The sequence below is a fragment of the Suncus etruscus genome, chromosome 1, assembly GCF_024139225.1.
Source record: "Suncus etruscus isolate mSunEtr1 chromosome 1, mSunEtr1.pri.cur, whole genome shotgun sequence".
Classification (NCBI taxonomy): domain Eukaryota; kingdom Metazoa; phylum Chordata; class Mammalia; order Eulipotyphla; family Soricidae; genus Suncus; species Suncus etruscus.
In genome coordinates this window covers 14,742,571-14,769,954 of record NC_064848.1, presented here as the reverse complement: position 1 = coordinate 14,769,954, position 27,384 = coordinate 14,742,571, and the positions used below count along the sequence as shown (strand labels likewise).

General features: G+C 43.7%; 1 protein-coding gene across 1 annotated transcript; it reads left to right on the top strand.

The window, feature by feature from the left end:
* The first annotated feature begins 23,926 nt into the window (after nucleotides 1–23,926).
* On the top strand, nucleotides 23,927–27,153 carry AOC1 (amine oxidase copper containing 1). Its single transcript, XM_049769408.1, has 4 exons — nucleotides 23,927–25,511; nucleotides 26,018–26,303; nucleotides 26,575–26,707; nucleotides 26,887–27,153. The coding sequence occupies exons 1-4, from the start codon at nucleotides 23,927–23,929 to the stop codon at nucleotides 27,151–27,153; spliced, it is 2,271 nt and encodes a 756-aa protein (XP_049625365.1).
* Nucleotides 27,154–27,384: the final 231 nt, after the last annotated feature.

Genomic DNA, 27,384 nt, shown 5'->3' with positions numbered 1-27,384 from the left:
ATCTGACAGAGGCACTCCAAATCCTCTCCCATTTATCTTTGAGTTGGACTCTCTTCTTTTTCAAAAGTGTTTTGATGCACTTATAAAGGATAAATTCGTGATAAGATCAAGTTTTCCAAGTTCTCCAGTGAATTTAAAGTGCCCCAATCTTGATCTTAGCAATGGCTTTCTATTTCTCCTCCTTGGGGAGGAGGAGATTTTCACACTTATAGACATCAACATTTCTGGTTCGATTTTCAAATTCACCTTACAATTTGGAAACTAGGAACTGTCTGAATGTTGTGCTTTGCTTCTGTCCTGTCTGACCCACTGCAGCTGGGCCATCAAAGTTTAGTGCATCTTCTGCCAATCACAGACATAGTTGAACATAACATGAACTATACTTTGGCTCTTCTAGGGCTTTGTCCACAATAAACAGAATGACCCTTTTTTTTATAACTTTTTATTTTTCATTATGAGAACAAGGATGCAAAGAAAGAGGACAAGGTAAAGTTACAGTGGAAGGACAATCACCCATAACATAATTCTCAGAAGTCCCCTTGCTGATATCTTAACATTGAAATTTCAGCCAAAGAACATTAAGATAAATAAGACAGAATCCATGTACAATTACTTTGTCCCTCAAGTCCCCAGATTGTAACACATTATAATATTTCTTAACAGCATACAAGGCAATCTAAAGCCATAAAACTTATGTAAATCCTTAAACATTACAGACATAGTACTTTTCTACATTTCCATGTACATGCATATTAGCTTAAGTTAACCTCAAATTTTAAGTGGGTTCTTTTTAAGAATTAGAGTCAAAGGAGCACAATAAAAATGGTGTTAGAGTGGCAATTGTTGTTTGCATAGGCCCACCAAAATATGAGGGACATGGAAAGGAATAACCTTGGCCTAAATACATAGAGACCCGACCCCTGAAGTTTCCTGGCACAAGACCAACTCTAGGCTCCAGGCAAGCTATATCGTCCAATCCAAGACATTACCTGTTGTCCCAACACACTTTTATTTTTCACACAGTCTCTGTTGTTGGTATCATATTTCTGTATTAAAGATCCTGGAATCTGCATATCCTATATTGAAGTCAGGATGTGGAGCGTCCTCTCCTTTCACCTCACAATCAAAGGGCAATGCAGGGAGCCCTGTTTTGTAAGCAGGTCGTTGTTGTTGTTAAGTCTTCTCAGCTTTAAGGGAAGTCTCTTTTGAGCAGGTCGATGTCTGAGCAGTGTAGGGTCTTCCCTGGTAGAGGATTACTTCCAGGTGATGTTATAGATAAGCCTGGATGTTTCGTGGATGGCTTCCCTGGTTCAGGGGTGAATGGAAAATGCCCTTTCTTCTGAGGTCTGTGCAGAATGACCCTTTTAAGGATGAGTTTAGACTCCATATCCATATTGAGGAGCTCAAGGCTTAGCTCATCAAACTTTTCAGGAGTAAGCTTATTTAGTATGCCTTTTACTTTCCTGAAGATTGCATCATGTCACTCTTTCTCATTTGCAGAGTTGTTTGCTATGAAGTTGTCATCTCATCTAATACTTCATGCATAAATCCATTTCTGAGCCTTTTTGCCCTGGGGTTTTCTTCCAGAAACTCACTGATGCCACCAGTCTTGGGATAGTGCTGAGGTGCACCCCTATTTTCTCCTTTGCCTTAAGAAGCACTGAAACGAGAAGCACCCCCTTCTGCAATCACACTCTCCACTTTGGCTGCTTGAAAACAAACAATTTCAAAACAATAATATTAATGGATGGGGTGAGGAGGGCAGGGGACTGGACAAATGAAAAAACTTCCTCCCCCCCTCAGAACTCAGCAGCTGCTATTACAGTTGCGTCCTAAGGATCCAGTTGTAGGGAATGGGGAAGGGATGGAGAAGGGAAACAGAAAACAAAAAAGGGGGGAGGAAGGAGTCAGAAAGGACTTGAAACTCTCAGCTCAGAGGAATCACTGCTGCAGCCACCACCCTATACTTGACATCACCTTTGTAGAGGCTCTCTCCTGTAATTCTCCTAGTTTATACAATCAGGGGGGGAAATCCAAGTGGTCTGGTGCCAAATGATTTATAGCAGAAGTATGTCACTCTTAATGTAGAATTCTATCAATATCAATATGTTAATAGTTTCTATAAATATTATTCTAATGGTATCCATGCTGTTGCCTGTGAAGGTTCCCTGGGTGACTTGTGAAATGATGAGTGAAGGAAGAGCAGGCAGTAGTCTCAAGAAGGAAATCTTTCCCTCTCTCCACACCTGTGACACATCTGAGACAGCTAGGAGAAATCTAGGACTGATAAAGTCTGCTATGAGCCCTGTATGGTCCACAACTAATGTCTCACCGGATCCACAAAGGAACTGCCAAGTTGTAGCCCTGCCTTTCATTTGTTCTGCCCATTTGGTAGATGATTCTCTGCCACCCAATTTCTTGGGGAGCCGTGGACTCACACTGGAGTAAGGAATTGAGGGAAAGGAAAAACCATCTTTTACCCAGTATTTACCCAGGCTCTTTGAGTCCATCACCTTGCCCTCCCAGAAAAGAATTTTTGGAGACAAATAGTAAAATAAGACTGTTAATGAAAAATATGAGGAGGTGAAGGGTGGGAGGAAGAAACATGTTCAAGAGAGATTGAAGGCTTCTCCAGACGTGGAGAGAGGTGAGGGTAAAATCTCAAGAAGGGAGGTGTAGGCACCATGAGCAGGCAGCACACTTCCTTTGTTCACTTAGCTTATTATATACCATTTTCCCAAACTGTCCCCAAATGGGACTTTGCTACCTACGGAAGAATCCATTGCTATGACGTTGTCAAGGAGAAGTATGTAAAATCTTTGATGGTTCTCTCTGTGTCCTTATTAGAGCCTTGCTGTAATACTGTAATACAGTTCCTGCTGGACCTTCCTTTTCTCAGCCTTCTCTGAGCCTGTGCTGGAGCCCTCCTAAAAGTTTTTTATGTCTCTGTTTCTTTGTCCACAAAGTGGGTCCTGACAATAATGCTTTTAGATCTAGTGGCAGAGTAACCTCTTCAAATCTCAAAATTCATTTGATATAAAAGTTTCATTATATCCCAAAAATTTGTTGCCAGCCCCCACCTCCACACACATGCTCTTTGTTTCAGTGCTTCAGTCCATTTTAAATAAAACGTCATGGCGATTATAGCACATTTGCAATATTTGCTGTGTGCAGAAAACCTTTAAAATTAGAAACTGATGGGCCCGGAGAGATAGCACAGCGGTGTTTGCCTTGCAAGCAGCCGATCCAGGACCAAAGTTGGTTGGTTCGAATCCCGGAGTCCCATATGGTTTCCTGTGCTTGCCAGGAGCTATTTCTGAGCAGACAGCCAGGAGTAACCCCTGAGCAATGCCAGGAGTGGCCCAAAAACAAAAAAACAACAACAAAAAAAATTAGAAACTGATATGGCTCATTTATACTGCAAAAAGATTTTTTTTTTTTACCATTTTTTACTCTCTGGGACAAATTTCCCAGATTATACCATGCCCTTAACCCACCCCCACCATGGCTCAAGACATAATTATGTCTTAAATACCAACGATTTTCTTAAATTTATTTTTAAAATTGGACTCTCAAGGACTCTGAGTTGCACAAAAACATACACAATCCACTGATTATTCACAATAGCACAAGCTTTATTTAAATTCTTGCTAGAAGATGCCTGGCAATTGCTAGAGGAGATGCTTGTTTCTGAACAGAAAAACCACTGTGTGTGGCTAGCAGAGCCAGATTCCCTTCCCTTTGGATGATGAGACACCTCACACTGAAGTGCAGACCTCTGAAGTAGATGGACTCTGAGGAGATACATCCCCATGAAGGATATAGGCGGCTAGAATCACAACACTTAACATCACCCCAGGAGGCCTCAGAGAGCAGGAAAAGAATCAGAAGTGATGCTCATAAATCAGAGTACCACTGTATAATATAAAATAAAAGATAACATGGTAATAAGACTCAAAGATAGTAGAGATGAGGGGCAGGAGAAGCAGTCCATGGTAGGAAGCTTGCAACAAGTAACAGGGAAGTGCCGTTAGGAACCACTGTGTCCATTATATAAACATAGTGAAGAGACCATCATGTCAGGAACCACTGTGTCCATTATATAAACATAATGAAGGGACCACCATGTCAGAGAAGGGACCACTATATCAATGATACTTGCAAAAGATCACTCTGGATAAGAACTGGGTACTGAAAGGAAGTAAAGTGATATGTATGATACCCCTTCAATAGCAATATTGCAAAGCACAGTGTCTAAAAGGAAATAAAAAATGAAAGAGAACAAAAATGTCTGCCATAGAGGCAGGCAGGGGAGAGGGTAGTGGGGAGAGAAATGAAAACATTGGTGAAGGGAAATATGCACTGGTTAAGGAATGAATGTTGGACATTATATAACTGAAACTCAGTCATGAAGAGCTTTGTAACTATGTATCTCACGGTGATTCAATTCAAGTTTTTTTAAATTGTACAATTTTTTATTTTTAATTATGAGAACAATGATACAAAGAAAGAGAACAAGGTAAAGTTACAGTGGAAGGACAATCACCCATAAACAGAGTTCTTAGAAGAAATCCCCTTGCTGACGCCTAAATTTTGAACTTACTGTCAAAGAACTCAATTAAAGTTTTTATTTTATTTAAGAAAAGAAGAAAATGGGGCTGGAGAGATAGCATGGAGGTAAGTAAGGCATTTGCCTTGCATGCAGAAGGTTGTTGGTTCGAATCCCGGCATCCCATATGGTCCCCTGAGCCTGCCAGGGGTGATTTCTGAGCATAGAGCCAGGAGTAACCCCTGAGCGCTGCCAGGTGTAACCCAAACACCAAAAGAAAAGAAAAGAAAAGAAAATTCAACTATAGAGCAAGATGAAAGAAAGGAAAGAAAGAAGAAAGGAAGAAGGAAGAAAAGGAAGGAAGGAAGGAAGGAAGGAAGGAAGGAAGGAAGGAAGGAAGGAAGGGAAGGAAGGAAGGAAGGAAGGAAGGAAGGAAGGAAGGAAAGGAAGGAAGGAAGGAAGGAAGGAAGAAGAAGGAAGGAAGGAAGAAGAAGGAAGAAGAAGAAAGGAAGAAGAAGAAGAAGAAAGAAAGAAAGAAAGAAAGAAAGAAAGAAAGAAAGAAAGAAAGAAAGAAAGAAAGAAAGAAAAAGAAAGAAAGAAAGAAAGAAAGAAAGAAAGAAAGAAAAGAAAAGAAAGAAAGGAGGAAGGAGGAAGGAAGGAAGGAAGGAAGGAAGGAAGGAAGGAAGGAAGGAAGGAAGGAAGGAAGGAAGGAAGGAAGGAAGGAAGGAAGGAAGGAAGGAAGGAAGGAAGGAAGGAAGGAAGGAGGAAGGAAGGAAAGAAAGAAAGAAAGAAAAGAAAGAAAGAAGAAAGAAAGAAAGAAAGAAGAAAGAAAGAAAGAAGAAAGAAAGAAAGAAAGAAAGAAAAGAAGAAAGAAAGAAAGAAAGAAAGAAAGAAAGAAAGAAAAGAAAAGAAAGAAAGAAAGAAGAAAGAAGAAAGAAAGAAGAAAAGAAAGAAAGAAAGAAATAAAAGAAAAGAAAGAAAGAAAGAAAGAAAGAAAGAGATAGCATGGATGTAGGGTGTTTGCCTTGCATGCAGAAGGTCAATGGTTCGAATCCTGGCATCACATATGGTCCCACGAGCCTGCCAGGAGCTATTTCTGAGCATAGAACCAGGAGTAACCCCTGAGCACTGCCAGGTGAAACCCCAAAACCAAAAATAAAAAATAAAATAAAGAAGTAATCAGGGACCACTAATACCCCAGAGCTTCTCTTTTAGCTGTGAATGTTATGCTATGTGTTATTTTTGTTATAAATGCTAAACTAGCCTAATGCTAGCAAGAAGCCAACATTTGTATTGAGTGCAACTCATCAATCCACTCAGTTTGATCTAATAACCTGCAAAACTCTATCTAAAAGCTGTTAATTGAAGGTTTCATTTATAAGCAAATTATGATCCCACTGGAAGCACTGAAGTCAGCAGTCCAATATCTTGGCTGATATCAATCTTTAGATCCTAATTTTATACATGCATGTATAACTGCATTCCTTTGTAATCAATCACTGACTTAGAGTAAAGCAGAAAAAACAAGTTTGTCCAAAATGATTAACACTCTTGATGTTTTGTTACATCAGAAATGATTAATTATCAACCTGAAGTGAAGTAAGTAGGACACTCCTTAGGATTTGTGGATTAATCTCTATCCCACAAAGTTGGAACTTGGAAATATGATCAAAATCTGGATTCTTCAAAGGGTTAGAGTGCACACTTTGCATGCTACAGTGCATAGTCCCCTGAGAATTGAGGCAGGGCTACCCCTAGAGCACTGCCAGTATGGCCCCAAAACCAAATAAATAAAAAAAATAAAGACAATGTACAGTAAATATCATATACACTAATAGATGTAACATCATTTTCTTTTGAGCCAGAGTTACATGGTGTTTAAAAAAGTGACTGCTTTTGTAATTTATTTTTACTGCCTTCTTATCATGAAAATGATTTTTATAATTTTTCTATGCAGAAATGGTACTAATGATTAGATAATGATTTGCTTCAGTTGTTATTTTTTCCTAAGAGGTAGATTAAATAGACTACATTTCAAGAACTGTGAAAACAAAGATGTAGTTGAACTTGCTCTTTACAGAACTGTTAAATATAAGAATATGCTCGTCTATTTTCTGAAGGATAAATTGTAAGTACATTTGAGCACTTTTTTTTTTTTTTTTTTGGTTTTGGTTTTTGGGTCACACCCGGCGCGGCTCAGAGGTTACTCCTGGCTGTCTGCTCAGAAATAGCTCCTGGCAGGCACGGGGGACCATATGGGACACCGGGATTCGAACCAACCACCTTTGGTCCTGGATCAGCTGCTTGCAAGGCAAATGCCGCTGTGCTATCTCTCCAGGCCCCATTTGAGCACTTTTAAGAAAAGAAAAAGGTTAACTAGATTATCAACTAAGTCTTGTTAGCAGCTTATTTACAATGTTGAAACTTTTATTTCTGAAAAATTAAAGTTTATTTCTATAATTTCAAAAATAAATAAACAAACCTCAATTCTTATAGGACCTGGAATGCTAATCTATGTAACTTACTTACTTAATTTACTGCAGCATCAAGATCCTGTGCCAGATCCAGAGATGGCATCAGCACCCCACAATCAAATGGGCCTGTTCCCAAAAAATCACAACATCTCTGACCTTTGGAAAACTCACTCTAAAGAGACAACATACCCTGATTTTAACTGTCCTCATTTAAAAAATAGAAAGAGGGAAGATGTAGGAAATTGTCCGACTACAAAAACTCCAAGGTGTGTAGTTCTCTGAACAAAACAGTTTAGCTCTTTACAATATCATCTAGCAAGCAAAAGTGGCCTAGGAAAGAATAAAATAAAACAATTTAAGATCCTTATAATGTAGAAGCAGCATAGTCAAGAACAGAATAGGAAATTATCACAACTTTACTCTGATGATTGGCTGTGAAACACCCCAGACTCTGCCCTTTAGGTACAAATCTGTTGTTCTGAGTAGCAGTCCTTAAGGTGTCTGTCAGGTTAAACAGTGGTTCAAGTTGGGGGTTGGGTGGGGGTGATATTGTACTGAATAAATAAGCACCCTGGGAGTTCACTCTGGGCTGCCCAGGTGGCCCTCAGTTTGGACAATATTTGTGTGCATATTTGTCTTTTTATATGTGTGCTTGGCAACAGCATGACTAACATTAAAATTTTATCTACAAATACATGAGTCTTGGTTTAAGGGGATTCTACATGCATGACATTTACTGCCATGAACCATTTGGCTCTAGGGAGGAAGGAGAAAGGAAGAAACGAAGAGAAGCAGGAATGAGGGATGAGGAAGGAAGGAAGGAAGGAAGGAAGGAAGGAAGGAAGGAAGGAAGGAAGGAAGGAAGGAAGGAAGGAAGGAAAGGAAGGAAGGAAGGAAGGAAGGAAGGAAGGAAGGAAGGAAGGAAGGAGAAGGAAAGGAAGGAAGGAAGGAAGGAAGGAAGGAAGGAAGGAAGGAAGGAAGGAAGGAAGGAAGGAAGGAAGAAAGGAAGGAAGGAAGGAAGGAAGGAAGGAAGGAAGGAAGGAAGGAAGGAAGGAAGGAAGGAGAGAAAGGAAGGAAGGAAGGAGAAAGGAAGGAAGGAGAGAAGGAAGGAAGGAAGGAAGGAAGGAAGGAAGGAAGGAAGGAAGGAAGGAAGGAAGGAGGAAGGAAGGAAGGAAGGAGAAAGGAAGGAAGGAAGGAAGGAAGGAAGGAAGGAAGGGAAGGAAGGAAGGAAGGAAGAAGGAAGGAAGGAAAAGAGGAAGGAAGGAAGGAAGGAAGGAAGGAAGGAAGGAAGGAAGGAAGGAAGGAAGGAAGGAAGGAAGGAAGGAAGGAAGGAAGGAAGGAAGGAAGGAAGGAAGGAAGGAAGGAAGGAAGAGGTAAAGCTGGGGGATGTAAGAGGGATAAGAGGGTGTACCAAGATGAAAAAGAGATTGGGGCTGGGTTCTTAAGTTGTTAAGAGGGATAAGAGGATGTACCAAGATGAAAAAGAGATTGGGGCTGGGTTCTTAAGTTGTTAATGTCAATTCAATCGTTAAAATGTTGTCTTTGAAGCAATAGGAACTCACCCAAGTAGAGAGGGATGTGGCCATATTTGTGTTCTGGAACTCAGCCAGATGTTCCAGGATGGCAAATGGATAAGATTTAGGGAACTTGGCAGCTTCCATCCTTCCCAGGCATACAAATCACCAGGGAGAGTTCAGAGCTGACAAGGGTTTTCAACAGAAGGGCAAGGTTGCCCACCGGAATTTATTTAGCAATGTCTAAATATGTGGAGATAGAGGCCTAGGAATCCCACTGCAAACACCCCACAGAAGTCCCACACCACAAATTAGGCTCAAACTATGCAGAGTCCCAAGGTCCCTGTCTCCTGAATCTGCCTTTGCAGAACAGTGGAGTTTTATCTCTGTAGAGATGCCTTCCTAATCGAAGATGAGCAGTGACCAGAGATTGGATTAACTTCTGGAACAGTATGTGAACTAGACCCAGCTGCCTGTAGGTTTTGGGCAGAGTTTGTGGGGAAAAACTCTCCAGCTAGAGTTCAGCTGAGTGTAAGGCTAGCCAGAGAGCAACCCGTGAGCAATGGCCAGAGATTGGATTAACCTCTGGAACGGTATGTAAACCAGAGCCAGCTGCTTGCCAGTTATGGGCAAAGTTTGAGGGGGGGGGTGAGAATCCTGCTTTGGGGGAAAAAGAAACTCCACTTTGCTCCATGGCTGTCCATTTTTTTTTTCAATTAAGGGGCTGTGTTACAATACTTAGCAGTACTTAACAGTACCATACATCACAGTTCACAGTGGGAAAACTACACAGAACCCCACCACACTTTGTGACTGAAGATGCTAGTTCTGGAGACCCAACTAACACCTGTCACTTACGTAACATCTCTGATCAGGACTTTAGAGAGAAAATGTTAATGAATACTTAATTAACCTAAAAGAAGATGAAACCTTTAATTTTATGTCATATCCACAACAGGAATGGGTGCCTAGATGCTGGGGTGGGGCTTGGAGGGCAGGGGCTTCTTTCCCAACCTTGTCAAAGTTCTCTCAGGTGAGTGCTGGTTGTGGTATGACTTTTTCCAAGGAAAACTTTCCAGGTGTAGTCATAGATCACTTGACTTTCCAGGCTTGACTTTTCCTGATTTTTCCTGAATCCTTCTTCACAGATGATGACTTCCCCAGCCCCCCAAGCCTATGCATCTTGTCCTCGACTTCTTCTCTCCTCCCCCCTCAGCTTTACCCCTTTACGAGAGGCCGGCCAGAGCTTAAAGGACACAATCTTTGCCCAAGCATTATCTCTAACCGTCACCAATCATTAACCCCAAGAAAGGAGGGACCACACCTTAGAAATCAAGGTCATCCCAGAGGAAAGTACCTGTAACCAGACATAGAGTCTGGGGAGCAGGGAGGGAGCCCTGATTCTGAGAACTTCTACCCCCTTCCCCACACTCAAGTCAGAAACAGCATCTACACCTGTGCCCAACTTCCTTAGGGTCCTCTTTCAAGGATTCCCTCTCTGTACACCCTATGCCTTTTCCAAGACCCTCCTCTGTTCCCCAAATCTCTGCACCAGTGAGAGTTCTGGCTCTACCCACCTGCTCCTCCACCTCCGCTTATGCCCAGGACCCCCACTCTGCTTTCCTACCCTACCCCCTGATGTCCTAATCCAGTCCTCAAACTTTTTTTTTGTTGTTGTTGTTTTTGTTTTGTTTTGTTTTTTGTTTTTGGGCCACACCCGGCAGTGCTCAGGGGTTACTCCTGGCTGTCTGCTCAGAAATAGCTCCTGGCAGGCACGGGGGACCATATGGGACAACGGGATTCGAACCAACCACCTTTGGTTCTGGATCGGCTGCTTGCAAGGCAAACGCCGCTGTGCTATCTCTCCGGGCCCTGGTCCTCAAACTTTTTAGACAGGGGGCCAGTTCACTGTCCCTCAGACCATTGGAGGGTCTGACTATAGTAAAAACAAAACTTATGAACGAATTCTTATGCACACTGCATATATCTTATTTTGCAATGAAGAAATAAAATAGAGACAAATACAATATGTGGCCCACGGGCCATAGTTTGAGGACCACTGTGATAATACACCCAACCTGGACCCTCACTCCTTCTAACCCAGGACACTAATCCAAGGTGCTTTTTCCCGGAATCCTGAGACCCAACTGCTCTGATCATGGAGTCAGAAAGTGATCCACCTTTGGGGTGTCTGAGCATCTGCAAGGAGTCAAGTGAAAGGGACATGTTGAAATACAGTTGTGCCCACCCTGCACATCTTAGGGGCATTGTAGATGTAACTAGTTGTGAATAAGTCCCGGTAGGCAGGCCTTTACCCAGTAGTGGGTGTCCTGAGAATACCATGGACTATGAGCCAGAAGTGAGATAGTACCAGAGTCCTTCAGGCTCAGGAGCTGAGGCAGCCACCGGAAGAAGCTACACAGAGTGTGCAGTTCCAGAACCACAAACAATATTCCTGTTGCTTTAAGCCCCAGGATGAAGCTTTGTTAAGATGCCCAGAAGTGCATTTGAAGGCTGCAGCCTACCCTTAAGAAGACACATTTTCCATAAAATCCAGAATCTTTAAATATAGGAACCTGATACCAACAACAGCAAAAGTGTGAAAAAGTTTCACCAGGAACACGGAGAATGACTCGGGTTGAACAGACTGGTATGCCTGGAGCCCAGAGTCGGTCTTATGCCAATAAACTTCTGGGGTGAGGCCTTCTTGTAATCAGGCCAAGGATTTTTTTTGTTTTCGTTTTCCCCATAATTTTCTGGGCCTATGCAGACAACGGCGATTGCCACTGTCACACCTTTATTATTGTATTTTTTCTTTAACACTCATCCTTTAAGAAAAGAAAAAACATTTTACTGAACTTAAAAACAAATAACTGTAGTAGAATGCCTGTCTCAAATACAGGCAGGGGATGGGAAGGGAGAGGGGGGGGAGAATTGGGAGGGGAGAATGTTATTCTGGTGAAGGGGGATGTTTTTTTGTGACTGTAAACCAAATATAATCATATTTGTAATCACGGTGCTTAAATAAAAATTAATTAATTAAAAAAGACCAACTCTAGGCTCCAGGCATAGTAGGTTGTCCAACCCTAGTCATTGTCTATAGTGCCAATACACTTTTATATTTCACACACACACACACACACACACACACACACACACACACAAAGAAGAAGAAGAAGAAGAAGAAGAAGAAGAAGAAGAAGAAGAAGAAGAAGAAGAAGAAGAAGAAGAAGAAGAAGAAGAAGAAGAAGAAGAAGAAGAAGCATTTTCCAAGTTCAGGGTCTCTGTGTCATTCTGACTCCATGTGGCCTTACAGTGAGTCACTTTCCAATGCTCACTCTACTTATCCCTCAAGTGAAAAAGTTCAACTTGTTCTGCTTGCAACATTGGACCATGGCATCTCCTACAAGGCCAAGAGGAGGAAGATGGGATTGGGTTGAGCATAAACCTCATAGCACAGCGGTTCCATTACTAAGGACTATCTCAATAAAGATGTGTGTGCACATCTGTATGTGTGTGCATGTCGTATATATGCATATGTGTGTATTCCCACTTCTCTCTTCCTAGTGTCCATTCTAATGCAGTCCTTGTCTAACACCACCTGTGTCTTTAAAACATCTGTTTTCACTTGTGAAAGGCAGTATCTTCTTTCTTCTCTTGTCCTTAAGTTCCACTCCTATGAGTTGCTTTGTGGCACAGCTTCATGGGGCATAGACACCCTCATACCATCACCAGGGTGTGAGTCAGTTTCCTGCCTCCTGCATCTGTGTGAGCATTGGCCAGACACATACATCGATGATCTCTTTAGCATGTATTCCAAGCTCAGTACTGCAGGACCAGCCACTGCCTATTGTCTAGTGCTGTGGGTGGTTTATTTGTAGCACCCCACACACTATGTCTGAAGGTTCTGTCCCCAAAATCTTTGCAGCAGTGGCTTTACCCAGCTTTCTTATTTCTACCTATAGTGGGTCTCACCTCCATCCTACTGCATTTCTCTAATGACTAGTGTTCAGCACTCCTAACCTTACACCCCTTTTGGGGTTATCTCATTGGGATTGCTCCTTCTTTTTGACTGATTTGTTATGGGCATAGCCTCATGTTTCCTAGATACTAGTCAATCCCTTTCACCTTTGATAAGTAGCTATTCACCATCTATACTCACCCATGCAACTCCATGAACCTGTATGATTGTACCTGTATGATTACAAGTACATGTAATGCTCCTGAACTCTATAATATTCTCATCATTCTTATTTACCCATTCATTGGTTGGTGGATTTTTAAAAGCTGTTTCCATCAAAATATCATTATGAATAGTGATGTATCACCTGATTATGTGAGCCAATGTTTTTTGTTCTCTTGGGGTTTCTCTCAGTGGAGGCACTGGTGTAAAGGAAAAGTTTCCCCTGAGTTTGCTGACTGCCCTGATTACCTACTCCCCTTCACAATTCTGGGAACGTGTAAACCCAGTTATAGTTTAACTTTCTTTCTGTTCCTACATGGTTTTAACCTGGTCATTTTAACCCTGTAAGCTTGCACCTGCACCTTGCAAAAATGTGATTGAGCAAATGCCCAGATGTCATGTACTTCCTAAAGCAAATCAATCTACTGTACCTTTCTATTGTTTGAAATACTATATACAGCTTGTAAGCTCATGGCTCAGGGCTGGCAGTTTCTAGCTTATGCTGGATTCTAGCACAGCCCCTGCATATGCTTGTAAAAAAAATAAAAAAAAAAAACAACCTGCTTTTGCATGAGACTGTGGTCTTGGTGTCTTTGAACGGCGCATCATTCTCCTGGACTTAACATTGGAGGCCCCAGCGAGATATTCACGCCTGTTCAGGGACATCAACGCTTCACCTCGGGGTTTTGAGAACACCGGCGCCTAGGAGGTAAAATGTGCACTTGGTGTGGGCAGTGTGACTGCCGTATGTGCCCGTGAGGGTTCTCGGTGGCGGCTGACAGACGTGTCTAGAGGGCCGCAGGTCACAGATCTGAGGGACGCCTCAGTGAGGTTTGGGGATCCCGAGGACGCTCGGGAGCCCTTCTGTATGTATGACCCTTAGTGGGGTATACATTTGTAAACTGCCCCAAGTATCGGGACCTAGGTCAGATTCTGTTTGTCTGTCTGTCTGTTACTGTTTTGTGTGAGTTGTTTCTCCTTGTCTTGTGTAACTTGGTTTTATTGAGGAGCCCTAGGGAGAAGTGGCCAGAGGGGCCCTTCTCATCAGGGAGGAGGTCGGGTGAGGCCTCCTCGGCAGGGAACAGAAATCTTGGCTCCAACGAAGGAAACTCCACTGAGCTCCAAGGATCAATGCAAGTCCCGGCCGGGCTTTCCAAAGTGGGCGTGAGCCCTTCTTAAATCCTTCAGGTTGGTTTGATTTCATTTTGATCTCATTTTTAGTTTTGGTTTTATTTTTTGGCTTTCCACTTCTCTGGTTCATTTTCACCTGTCTCTCTCTTCAAAACTGGAAGTTACGGGGCCGGGCGGTGGCGCTAAAGGTAAGGTGCCTGCCTTGCCTGCGCTAACCTTGGACGGACCGCGGTTCGATCCCCCGGTGTCCCATATGGTCCCCCAAGCCAGGAGCAACTTCTGAGCACATAGCCAGGAGTAACCCCTGAGCGTTACTGGGTGTGGCCCAAAAACCAAAAAAAAAAAAAAACTGGAAGTTACTCAGTGAGGGAAAAATCCCTCCCAGTCCTGGAGAGGTGTGGAGTTCATTGGGCATGGCCCAGAGAGCAAAAGAAATTTGTCAATTTTAAAGTGAAAGTGAAGACCGGTCAGTGTGAGTGGTGAAGTGCTTGGCAGAATGTGTAGGAAATTTGTGTGATAACTGATTTCTTGACTGTTATTATCTATTGCCTTTTCTCAGTCAACCATGGAGCAGGCTCAGACTGCTCAATCCAAGGTCTCTTGCTGGCGAACTTCCCAGAGGTGCAAAAATCGGTGTTAAGTGGCAATTTCTATACTTCCTTGTTATTTTCTGTTTCGTTCTGTTTTTGTATTTCAAGGCAGGCTCTGTTAGGGACAGGGCAAGGTGGTGGTCGCAAACTCTGCCTCTTTGCTGGCCAGCAGGACTTAAATTTGTCCTGAAGGGGCTGGACTTTGTGACTAAACACCTCAGCCAAAAGGTAAAAATCAGAAAAATCTTGAGAGCTGCCGTCTTGTTGCTTCTGGCTGGGAAGCTAAGAAATTAGTCAGTTAAAAAAATTCTTTACTGAAGCTTATCCAACAAAGGAAAACTTACCCAACTCCCCCCCCCCCGATTTACATATCAAAAAAGAAATTGGAAGTGGCTGGGAGTCCAGAAAATAAAATTGGGTCTTTAAAATATCTTCAAAAAATTCCTCCGACTTAAAGGTTTCTTAATTTGGTGGGAAATGTTGCAAATTATTGTAATTAACTCTTCTGATGAAACTGAGTTCTAATACAGACTGGAAAATGCCACCTGCCATAAGAAATTTCACCAACTCTAAAAAATTATCAATCAGTTCAGAGGCAGGTTCCAACAGCATTGTAATGTGGAAATAATACAAATTTTTATATTTCTATTTCTGTTAAAAATAATATTAATTTTAAAAGGCCAAAACTGTGTAAAAAATGTTGTGGTTAGCATTTTGATATTGTTAATCTTGTAAATGCTTAAATATTGTTAAAATAACTAAATCTAGATAACAATATAAAATTTAATGTGGTTTTAAGGTCTTAATGTAAAAAATGCCTAAATTGTCTTTACTAAGTGTAATAAAAAAAAAAAACTTGGTCCTGTCAAATAAAAGTAATTCTAGCAATTTGTTTTCTAATTGGAAAAAATAAAAGAAATAAAAGTTTTAGGTATTTGTATAAAGTGCAGACCTTTTAAAATTAAAGTAAAATTAGTCATATTTAATATCTCAAAGGTTTTTATAACTTAAGTTATACTGTAGTGCTTAAATGGTTACAATACCTACCTCTCATTTGCTGAAGTTGCATCTTGTAAAGCCTAAGTAACTTGGTAACTGAAATTTAAGATATAATATGTTCCGAACACTGTCATAAATTTGGCATTTTCATCAATAAACAGGGTAAATTTGTAGTAAACTCATTTAAACCTATAATTAGTTATAAAGCAAAAAAAGAAATTGTAAAATAAATTTTTAAAACTGCAAAATGCTATGTCTGAAAATAGTTAAAAACAAAGAACCATTCTGAATAATGTACTAAGTTGTTCAGAAAAGTAAAGTAATTAAAATTAAATAAAAAAATCAAACTTTAAGAACTATAACTTCTCTAAATTGTAAATTTAAAATACTTTTTAAAAAAATTATGTTTTGCTTTGGTCTAAAGCATAGCTTTTAAAAATTTGTTTAATGTTTCAATTAAAAGTCTTATCAAATATTATTTATGTAGGAAAATATGTGGTTATGCAAAATAAAAAAATATAAATTTAATACTGGGAAAAAAATAATAAAACTCTGAAAAAGAGTAGCCAGTTGGTAAAACTGAAGAAAATTTGTAAAGTGAATTTAAAAAGGAAAATTTAAGAATGTGTAAAAGGAACTAAGGTGTACTAAGAAAGAAACTATCAGATTAAGTTGAATTATTATTGTTATTATTATTATTATTATTAAAATGCCTCTAACTCAAAAATTAGCCAATGTTTTGTGCAAAAGAATTTTAAATGTTTTAAACCATGTTATAGTATTCATATGTTGTTGGGTAAAAATGAATAATAATGAGGTATTATAAACACCTAAAAATATATATAAGGTTTTAAAAGAAAATAATCAAAAATTTAAAATATTAAGGTTCAGTTTAAAGGTGTTTAAAAAAATAGTAATTGTTGATTATAAATTTTTTTAAAAGTCTAAAGTCTGCCAGAAAATTTTGTAAAATATAAATTGCTGGTGCTAATATGTTTTCTGCTTTAAGCTGAGTCCAAAAAAAATAAGCAAACTCCTACTCTCTGTATGTAAATTTATTTGCTGCCAAGAATATTAATAAGTGTATCACAAGGAACTTTGTAAATATAGTCATGGTTTAAAAAATTAAAAATATAAAAAATCTTATTGTAAAAGCCTCCAGACAATAATCAGGTTTAAAATTTTCTGTGCAAAATTAAGTAACATTTGCTTTTTCTCTCTTCCTAGCACCTTTTAATATAATTTTTATGTCATGGCATCAGTTTGCTTTGCATGAAATACAAACAGGTAAATTTCCTCTCTGCATGAGGAGTAATCCCCGTGCAAACAGGAAATCTTAAAATTAGTAAGGGGACCCCAAAGCCCTCTTTTGGGGAAATAATCAGGCTTGAGGTGGTGTAACAAGCAGGCACCTTTAGGCATCTGGCTAACAAAACCAGAAAAACATCAAAATAAATGGCCTGAAAAAGGAAATGGGAGATTTCTGAACCTGCACTAACTGGCCACGGCCACTCTCACCCTCACCCTCAGTCTCAAGAAAGGACTTAAGGTCAGAGTCTCTTCCAACCCTGAAGAGGAGTGAAACAGGCTACCTCTAGAAAAATCCTGCAGTGGGTGAGAAAACATTCGAGAACCAACTCGTTCTTACATCAGCCTAGCCTAAGTGACTGTAACGTGACAAACCTGCTGTGTCCCCACCCTATCCTCAAAAATTCTCTGTAAGTATTGGGGGTGCCCCAAATGGAAATTTCTCCAGTAGTATTGTGTTTATGCAAAAAAAGGAGCCAAAATTTTTTCAAATATCTGGTAAGGTGCAGGGTGAAGGTGAAAAAAAATAATTTTTATAATTAAAGTAAAGTAACCTATGTGTAAAAGCATTCTCATTAATTGTACAGAAACAGATCATAAATTATAAATGCAAACATTAGTTTAACTAAAAATAATTTAAAGCTGTTTGTTAATAATGCTATAATGCTTTTGATTTCTGTTGTTTAACTTGTGTTATCATTGTTACACACTAGGTATAAAAAACCTTAGATACAGAACAAGTAAAAAACCCCCCAGGGAAACTCTTTATAAGTCTTTTTCAAATACTTCTCAGAAGCCCACAGCCAGTCAGTAGCCTGAACAGACTATTTGGTAACCTCAAAAAAAAAACCCTGCATATGCATCTGGCTCAACTTCCTGAACCAGGGCAAAATAAAAATCACCTAATTTACCAGATAACAGCATGGGACTGTAAAACCACCGGTCAGGCATACTGGAAGCTCCCTTCCAGTTGGGACTGAATCGTAATCACCAGATTAGTAGTAAATCACACTTTTTGAAAAGCAGCTGGGGAAGGGGTCTTGCATTGCCCTTGAAGTTTTTTATTTGGCCTCCCATTATTGTGTGCTAATTAACTGCACTCTTAAGGGGGGCCAGCCGATCAAATCAGTAAGCTTGAAACAGCGGTCAGGCAAGAACAGAAAAGTGGGCTATGCGTGGCCCTCAAAAACACTGGGGTCGTACAGGCATTTATGAAAAAACTTAAAAAAAGGCTAAACAAAAGGAAACAAAAATCCTGGGTTCAAGACAATTGGTTTCAGTCCTGGTTCACGTAGTCCCCCTGGCTAACAACTCTAATGTCTGCCATTACAGGCCCACTTGTGCTCCTGTTGCTATTACTAACTATAGAACCTTATGATTATTAGGCAGCAATATGAGGCACTTAATCAAACAACCCAAGATCTCTAGGATTAGAAATCAAACAGAAGAAAAGGGGGGGATGTAAAGGAAAAGTTTTCCCTGAGTTTGCTGACTGCCCTGATCACCTACCCCCCTTCACAATTCTGGGAACTTAAGTTTCCCCTGAGTTTCCTGACTGCCCTGATCACTCACCCCCCTTCACAATTGTGGGAACGTGTAGACCCAGTTATAGTTTAACTTTCTTTCTGTTCCTACATGGTTTTAACCTGGTCATGTTAACCCTGTAAGCTTGCACCTGCACCTTGCAAAAATGTGATTGAGCAAATGCCAGATGTCATGTACTTCCTAAAGCAAATCAATCTACTGTACCTTTCTATTGTTTGAAATACTATATACAGCTTGTAAGCTCATGGCTCAGGGCTGGCAGTTTCTAGCTTATGCTGGATTCTAGCACAGCCCCTGCATATGCTTGTAAAAAAATAAAAAAAAAAACCCTGCTTTTGCATGAGACTGTGGTCTTGGTGTCTTTGAATGGCACATCATTCTCCTGGACTTAACACTGGGATATGCAGATATTCCATGTTTAGTCAACTTCAGCCCCAGGCTGTGTTTTAAAATTTGGAGCTTAAGTGGGCTGGGACTGGTGCAATAATACAGAGGGTAAGGTATTTGCCTTTCACATAACCAATACAAGTTTGATCCCTGGCATACCATATGGTTCCCTGAGTCCCACCAGGAGTGATTCCTAACATAGAGCCAGGAGTAATCTCTGAGCACAACCAAATGTGGCCAAAATTAATTTAAGTGAGTGACATTTTTCTTTCCATGAGAGGGGCATTCTGATGTGGCTACCTCCACTTTTTTCTTCTCTGGTTTTTGATTTCTGACCACCAGATGTTATATCCTTTGACATTTTGACTTACATTTCCTGAATGATTCTCATCATTTCCTATGCTTATTGGCCATTTATTTTCTGCCAAGAAATATATATTCAGATGCGTTGCCCCCTATTTTTAAGATGGATTGTCTTTTTATTGTTGAGTTCAAGAATTCCTTACCTATTTTAACAGACTTCTCCTTACCTAGCACACTATTTCCAAGTATTTGTTCCCATTTTGTAGATCTTGCCCTTTTCTCATTAGTGTTCCTTGACTCACAAAAGTTGACAAGTTTGATGAACCCATTTATTTGTGGCTTGGGAGGGTCACAACTTGACAAACTCAAGGTAAAAAATTTACTGCAATGCTTTTTTATCTAAAGGGTTTTTTAGCAGGAATCTTTGAACCATTGTTGCATATGGAATGAGAAAGAATAAGCTTCATTCTTTAGTCTGGATCTTCTCATAATCTTTATGACTTTCTTCCCCTCGTGAACCCTCACTTTGCTAAATTATTCAGATGTTTTTGATGACACAGACGCAGTCTATGCTTCTCTAGAGCAGCTGGTTCAGAACCTTTATAGAATATAAACTCTCTAAAATCTCCCCCAGTTGGTGAGCTCAGAAGTAAGAGCACTCATTTCAAGCAGAGGGACAGGGAGATAGGTGCCCTTATTTCTGTCTGATTTGTTTTGGGCATAGCTTCATGTTTCCCAATACTAATCAATCCCTTTCACCTTTGATAAGCAGCTATTGATTCATCATTCACATCTACAGTCACCCATTCAACTCCATGGACATTAGTTTGATTACAGGTAGCATCTGAATCCTCAGCCCTGAGTCTAAATCTTTTCCTTGACTCCTTGGCAATTTCAATAAGTTTGAGAAAAAGTATTTTCCTCCTTCCCCCTTCTTTTTTTAAATTTGTTTTCTTTATTTAAGCACCATGATTACATACATGATTGTTGTTGGGTTTCAGTTATAAAAAGAACACCCTACCTTCACTAGTGCAACCTTCACCAATCACCAATGCCCCCATCACCCTCCTTCCCCATCCCCTGCCTGTATTCAAGACAGGCATTCTACTTCTCTCATTCATTAACATTGCCATGATAGTTAGTGTAATCATCTCTCTAATTAAACTCACCACTCTATGTGGTGAGCTTCACATCGAGAGCCAGTCCTTCCAGCCCTCATCTCTGTTGTCTCTGGGTATTATCTCCTTCCCCCTTTCATCCATCAATCCTGCTATGATTCCTAGCAAAGAGCAAGATAGATTGAGTCACATCACAAAAATTTTAAAAATAAAAACAAGCTGCAAAGACCAAGTGTGGTAAACGGCTTCTTAGTCCATCCTCCTCCCCACTTTGATCCCTCTTCCCACTTGTTCCAAGTAGGGGAGTTCCTGGGAGGTCTCCTCTCCCTACTTCGGGTCCTCCACTAACTTAGCAACCTGCACACCGTTTCATCTCACCTGTTCCTCTGGACACTGTCAGTTTCCTACCATGGTGGCTCAGACTCCAGTGACCCAAGTCCCCAAACTCTCCATCTCTGTTTGTCCCTTGTTTTACACTCCAATGTCTTGCACTGCATGAGACCAGAATTGGGGCAGGGGCAGATGTCATAGGAGCCCAGCAACTTAGACCCCCCTGTTCCTGCGTCCCCACTCTCAGGCAGCCAGTGTCTCTCCCTGTCCCTCCCTCTAGGGCGGGATCTGACAGGGCCATAAAGAGTCTGGAGTCAGTGGCAAAGGCTGACAGTAGAGGGAGGAGCAGAACTCACAGGTATGTGCTGAAGGGACTATGGAGGTAAAGTGGGGTTGGGGGGACAGAGAGGGGAAGTGGAAAAAAGTCTGGGGAGTGGGACAAAGGGAGGAGAGGGGAAGCTTGGGAGTTTAGGGTTAGTGAGAAGGGAGAATCAAAAGTTAAGGTTAGTGGGAAAGGAGACACAGAAGCAAGTGTAGAAAATAAGGGTCAGAGCAGGAGGGAGTTTCAGGAAAAGGTGCAGGCAAGAGGAGATGAGGACTGGAGTACAAGCTGATAAGTGGGGCTCCTGGGAGGTGAGAACCCCCAAATCCTTGACTTCCTTTATCTATTCCTACTTGGGAGCATATGTTGTGCTGGGGAAGTAGATGCCAACGGTTAGGCCTGGCTCAAGGTACAGGGTGCAACAGAGAAGAAAGGACTTGAGAGGTTACCCAAAGAGTACCCCAAGCCCCCAAAAGCTGTAGGAAACTAAAGTGGGTTTTTATTTTTTACTAAGCAAGGAAGCCATTGTGGACAGAATATGCTCTGGTCACTTGGACTTTCTAAAGAGGCACCGTAAGGAGAGGTTTGACCGGGTGGCCTGGAGGTCAGTGATGGGGCAGGAACCGATTTGGGTGGGATGGGCCACCGTGGACAGCGCCATAGTGAGGAGCATAACTCCCGGTCATTGTTCAGCACACAGAAGACAATCTGTGGCTCAGCTCTTAGGTAAACTATGAACTTTAGGTGACAAGGTTGTGTCACTAGAAGGCCAGGGCAGAGCAGAGGTGGGAGAGGGGATTTACATCATGTGCTTTCTGCTCCATCTAGCTGAGAATCTACAACTCTTTTAGAGGGAATTTGTTTGGGAGACACACCCAGCATTGCTCAAGGGTTATTCCTAGCTCTGTACTCAGAAATTACTCCTGGTGGGTTTGGGAATTAGCTATATAGGATGCCAGAGATTGAACCAGGGTTGGTTGAGTGCAAGGGAGATGCCCTTCCCACACAGTGGGAGTCATACAGTGGACTGGGGCTTTGCACACAGTCAAGGATATTCAAGTCAGGGACATTCTCAAGAGGCTGAATGCGAGTCTCACAAATGAGGACATAGAGTTCATGTAGCTGCCCTGATGATCATAGGCCATCAGCAGTCCAGGGAAATCACTTAGGCCCCACTAAAATTTGTGTAGAAAGCAGTGTGAATTTTAGAGAAGATGCTGGGAGTTGATCAGAGTGCCACAATGTGGAACTGGATAGAGCTGACCCTGCAGGGATACCTCATGTAAATGGTATCCAGCAGAATACCATGTCAAGGGGTCAAAACAGACGAAGCTCCCCAAGGAAAATCCCCAGGACTGGCTCCATCTCTGTCCACCACACCTGGAAAGCATGGCAGGGGTGATGTCTAGAGAGGGGTTCTCAGATAACTTCCACAGAATCATAGGGGAGACCTCACAAGGCAAGGGTTGAGTGAGTACCCTAGCAGATGACAGTGCCCCCCATTGGACAACACCCACTATACCTCCACCCACACCCAGAGCCTCCTTGTGGGTGCTCAGAGCCCCTCCCCTAAAGATCTGGGATGGCCAATGTAGATGGAACCAGGCTACGGATGCCTAACCTGGACCACCAATCTCTTGTGTGTGGATGTGTCCTGCACACACACACACACACACACACACACACACACACACCATTATATCCATCAGCTATGATAGCACTGAGTAGCCTTTCCAGAAGCAAAGGTGAAAGCAAAAAAGTCTCTGGATGCTCTGAGACACCCTCTGGGGCCAGTTTACCCCTGAGCTTGCTTATAGTGAGGAAATAGTCCTCAGCCCTCCTTCCCAGTACAAAGCTTACCACCAAGTTCTGGGAAGACATATACCCCAAATGCTGACTTCATCCACCTTTAGACCACACTGGGGAGCCCTGAGTTGCAAAGAAGGGTGTTTCCTTCAGCTTCATCTCCTAGGGTTCATATCACAAGTGCCTGCTTGGAACTGGTGCTCTCCTGGAGTTCTGTTCCCCAGACCAGCACCCTGGGCCCTGTCCCATGGGGAGGAAATGAGAAGCTCAGTCTTGCTGGAAGGCTCTGCGGGTGTGGGGAACTGTGAGTGAGGCATCTGGAAGGGAGTCACACCAGTAGACTGGGGCTTTGCACACAGTCAAGGACATTCAAGTCAGGGACATTCTCAAGAGGCTGAATGCGAGTCTTACAAACAAGAGCATAGAGTTCATGTAGCTGCCCTGATGATCACAGGCCATCAGTAGCCTAGGGAAAGAGCTTAGGGATCAGACTTTGACCACACTGACCATGCAAGGGAAAAAAGCATTTCCTTAAATGACCGTCAGGAAAACCCTCCTAATAGTGACCACCAATGAGACACATTCAATGTCTCACTGGCTGCCCTAGATCTGCTACCTCCCCTGCTACCCCTTACAGTGGGACCTCAAGCCTTATTCTGGCATGGTGAGCAGTGCTAAGACTGCCAAAACACCAGCATCTCACTTCTGGGGGTCCTAGACAGGTCCTTGTCTGCCCTGAGCCTGGCTGACTCTCTGTTTCAGAGGCCCCGTTATCCTTCCATTTCATTACCCAAGAGTTCAAGCACTACCGCTACTGACATCTTGTGGAACACTTCTCACAGCTAGGACCAGCCAAACAAACTAGAGCTGAACTCAGGCACTGATTCAGGGGCCACGGGCATGGAAAGGGTTTAGTGGCATCAGACCTAGAGTTTATCTTCTCCATGGGGATCCAATCAGCATCCTGGGGAATCAGAGTTGGGCTGTGCCCAATGCCTGGGAGACAGAAGAGTTGCCCGTGGGTCCTGCCAAGATTCTGTGCAAGGAAAGGGGAACTTAAGGGACTCATCTGGGTGGGAAAAATCATAGCCTACTCTAAGGTTTTCAGATGAGCAAGGACAGAGCCCAGTTAAACAGTACAGGGACTGGAGGTGGCAACAGAGCTTTGCTTGCATAAGGTTCCAATTCCATCACTAGAGTATAAAACAACATGAATGGGATCTACTGGAGGGTCTCACTGCCCCGTGCATGGGTGTGGGCAAGGCAGAGAGGAAGCTAAGTCTGCTGTGAGGGTGCCAACAGGGCCTGGTGGAAACAGATCTGGGCCCACCCAGCAACCCTCCATCTCTTTGCTTCTTTCCAGAGCCATGGGGCAAGAAAGCCTGGCCCTTGGCTGGGCCGTGGCAGCCATCCTGGCACTACAAGCCTTGGCAGCACACCATAACCCTCACACCCTGGGTAGCGAAGCTGGGGTGTTCGCAGACCTGAGCGCCAAGGAGATGAAAGCTGTGCATGGCTTCTTATCATCCCAGAAGACGCTGGGTTTGCAGACAGCCAGAGCTCCTACCCTGGCCAAGAACTTCGTGTTCCTCATCGAGATGCTGCTGCCTAAAAAGCAGCGTGTGCTCCGCTTTCTAGACAAAGGGGACAGGCGTCCAACCCGAGAGGCACGCGTGGTCGTCTTCTTCGGTGCCCAAGAGCACCCCAACATCACCGAATTTGCCGTGGGGCCCCTGCCTTGTCCTACGTACATGCGGGAGCTGCCCCCAAGGCCCAGGCACCAGGTGTCCTGGTCAGCTAGGCCCATCACTGCGGCCGAGTATGCCCTCCTCCACCAATTCTTTCAGGAGGTTACACAGCCACTGGAGACCTTCTTCTTCCAAACGACTGGCTTCTCATTCGGAGACTGCAGTGACCACTGTCTTACCTTCACTGATGTGGCACCCCGAGGCCTGGCCTCAGGCGAACGGCGCTCCTGGTTTATCATACAGCGTTTTGTGATAGGCTATTTCTTGCACCCCACGGGGCTGGAGCTCCTGGTAGATCATCAAAGCACTGATGTTCGAGACTGGAGGGTGGAGAAAGTGTGGTACAACGGCAAATATTACCACAGTCCCGAAGAGCTGGCACGCAAGTACCAGAATGGAGAGGTGGATGCTGTGATCCTGGAGGAGATGCCCACCCAGGGCTCCCCAGGGCATGAGAGCGTAGAGGAGATGCCCCTCTTCTCCAGCTATTACCCAAGGGGGGAATTCCCTACACCCTTCACAAAGGCCGGTCCCCATGTGACCCAGCCGGAGGGACCCCGCTATAAGCTACATGGCAACACGGTGCAGTACGGAGGCTGGAGTTTTGCCTATAGGCTGCGCACGTCCACTGGCCTGCAGATCATGGACATGCGCTTTGGGGGTGAGCGGGTGGCCTATGAGGTGAGTGTCCAGGAGGCAGCGGCCCTGTACGGAGGCCACACGCCTGCCGGCATGCAGACCAAATACATTGATGTGGGCTGGGGTTTGGGCAGCGTCACACATGAGTTAGCCCCCAGCATCGACTGTCCCGACACGGCCACCTTTCTGGATGCCCTGCACTTCTACGACACCGACGAGCCCGTCCACTATCCCCGAGCCCTCTGCCTCTTCGAGATGCCCACAGGCGTGCCCATCCGGCGGCATTTTAACTCTGACTTCAGTGGCAGCTTCAACTTCTATGCAGGACTCCAGGGCCAGGTGCTGGTGTTACGGACCACGTCGACTGTCTACAACTACGACTACATCTGGGATTTTATTTTCTACAGCAACGGGGTGATGGAGGTCAAGGTGCATGCCACTGGCTACGTGCACGCGACCTTCTATACTCCCGACGGGTTGAAGCATGGCACCCGCCTGCACACGCATCTGCTGGGAAACATGCATGTACACCTGATACATTACCGTGTGGACCTGGATGTGGCAGGTAGCGCCCTCTCAGCCTCACCTGGCACTTGCACCCTCAGCAACAACCCCCAGAGCACCTGTGCCCCTCCCAGGCCGCACTCCAGGAGAGGGGATGGTTTACCCCTCAAGTGTCTGAGGGATGCTGGTGCAGGAGAGAAAGGGCAGGTTTCTGTTGGGATCCCATGATTTTCCTTCATGGGAAAATCATGGGATCCCAATTTCTCATTCTCCTCCTTATCCTGTTCCCCTCCTTCCCTTCTTCCTCCTTCCTTTCCTCCTTTGCCTCTTCTCCTCCTCCTTCTCCTCCTCCTGCTCCCCTTCCTTCTCTCATCCCCATCCTGTTCCCCTTCCCTCTTCCTTCTCCACTTCCTCCTCTTCCCCCCTTCTCCTCTTTATCATCCTGCTTCCCCTCCTCCTCCTCTTATCTCTTTCTCTCCTCTCCCTCCTCCTGTTCCCCCTCCCTCTCTCCTCCCTATCCTCCCCATCCTCACTTCTTTCTTCCTCCTCTTTCTCTTTCACCTACAGGCTCCAAAAACAGCTTCCAGACCCTGCAGATGAAGCTGGAAAATGTCACCAATCCCTGGAGCCCCAGGCACCGCCTGGTGCAGCCGAAACTGGAGCGAGCCCAGTACATCCGGGAACGCCAGGCTGCCTTCCGCTTCGGACAGAGGCTGCCTAAGTACTTGCTTTTCAACAGCCCTGAAAAGAACAGGTGGGGTCACCAGCGCAGCTACCGTCTGCAGATCCATTCGATGGCTGAGCAGGTGTTACCCCCTGGCTGGCAGGAGGAACGGGGTGTAACCTGGGCCAGGTGAGCTCAGGGACACTGGGAGTTGGGCAGGAGATGTTCCCCATAATTCTGGGTTTCCCTGGGTCTGTGTTTCTGTCCTTGAAAGTCTGCATGATGGTGTGGGGGCTGCACACATACCTGTATGAGACATACTCTGTGTCTCAGTGCCCGGAGTGGGGAGCTGAGGGCTGGTGCTGAGCTCCTGAGCCCCTAAGCCTAGTGATAGTGGGGGCCTTGTATTCCTCTACGTGTGTCAAAATGTGTGTCATCAGCCCCCTGCCCTCTGCCACAGGCACCCCTTGGCTGTGACCCGGTACCGGGAGTCAGAGCTGACCAGTAGCAGCATCTACAACCAGAATGACCCCTGGGACCCCCCTGTGGTCTTCGAGGAGTTTCTCCAGAACAATGAAAACATTCAAAATGAGGTACCTCCCCTTTCTGCCTGTCCCCTGCCTGAGACCATTCTGCCAGATCAACACCCACACCTACTTATTCTGTTCAAGTGGGGGGGACTCAGGAGTTGTGGGCAGCTAAAAGAGCTGAAGCCAGACTGTTTAAGCGGGCTCCTCCTCCCTGGTCACTTTTGCACTATCTTCCCATACAGGACTTGGTGGCCTGGGTGACTGTGGGCTTCCTGCACATCCCCCACTCAGAGGACATTCCCAATACAGCCACCCCCGGGAATGCCGTAGGCTTCCTGCTCCGGCCCTTCAACTTCTTCACAGAGGATCCGTCCCTGGCATCCAGGGACACCGTGATTGTGTGGCCCCGGGACAAGGGCCCCAACTACATGCAACGCTGGATCCCTGAGAACAGGGAATGCAGGTTTTCGCCCCCTTTCAGCTACAATGGAACCTACAGGCCTTTATGAGGATCTGAGATGATAGAGAATAAACCCCTAGATTCATTTCATTGTGCTGCCTTCTTGAGGGAGAGCCCAGAGGGACAGGACATGCACCAGCATCATGAGCCCCCATACAGAGGAGAAATCACCCTATGACCCCCAGTCGCCTTGGTCTACTCCATCCCAGGAAAGATACCCACCAGCCTAAATACTAAATTTAACCACCATAGGCCATTAAAAATAGCCCAGGAGAGAAAT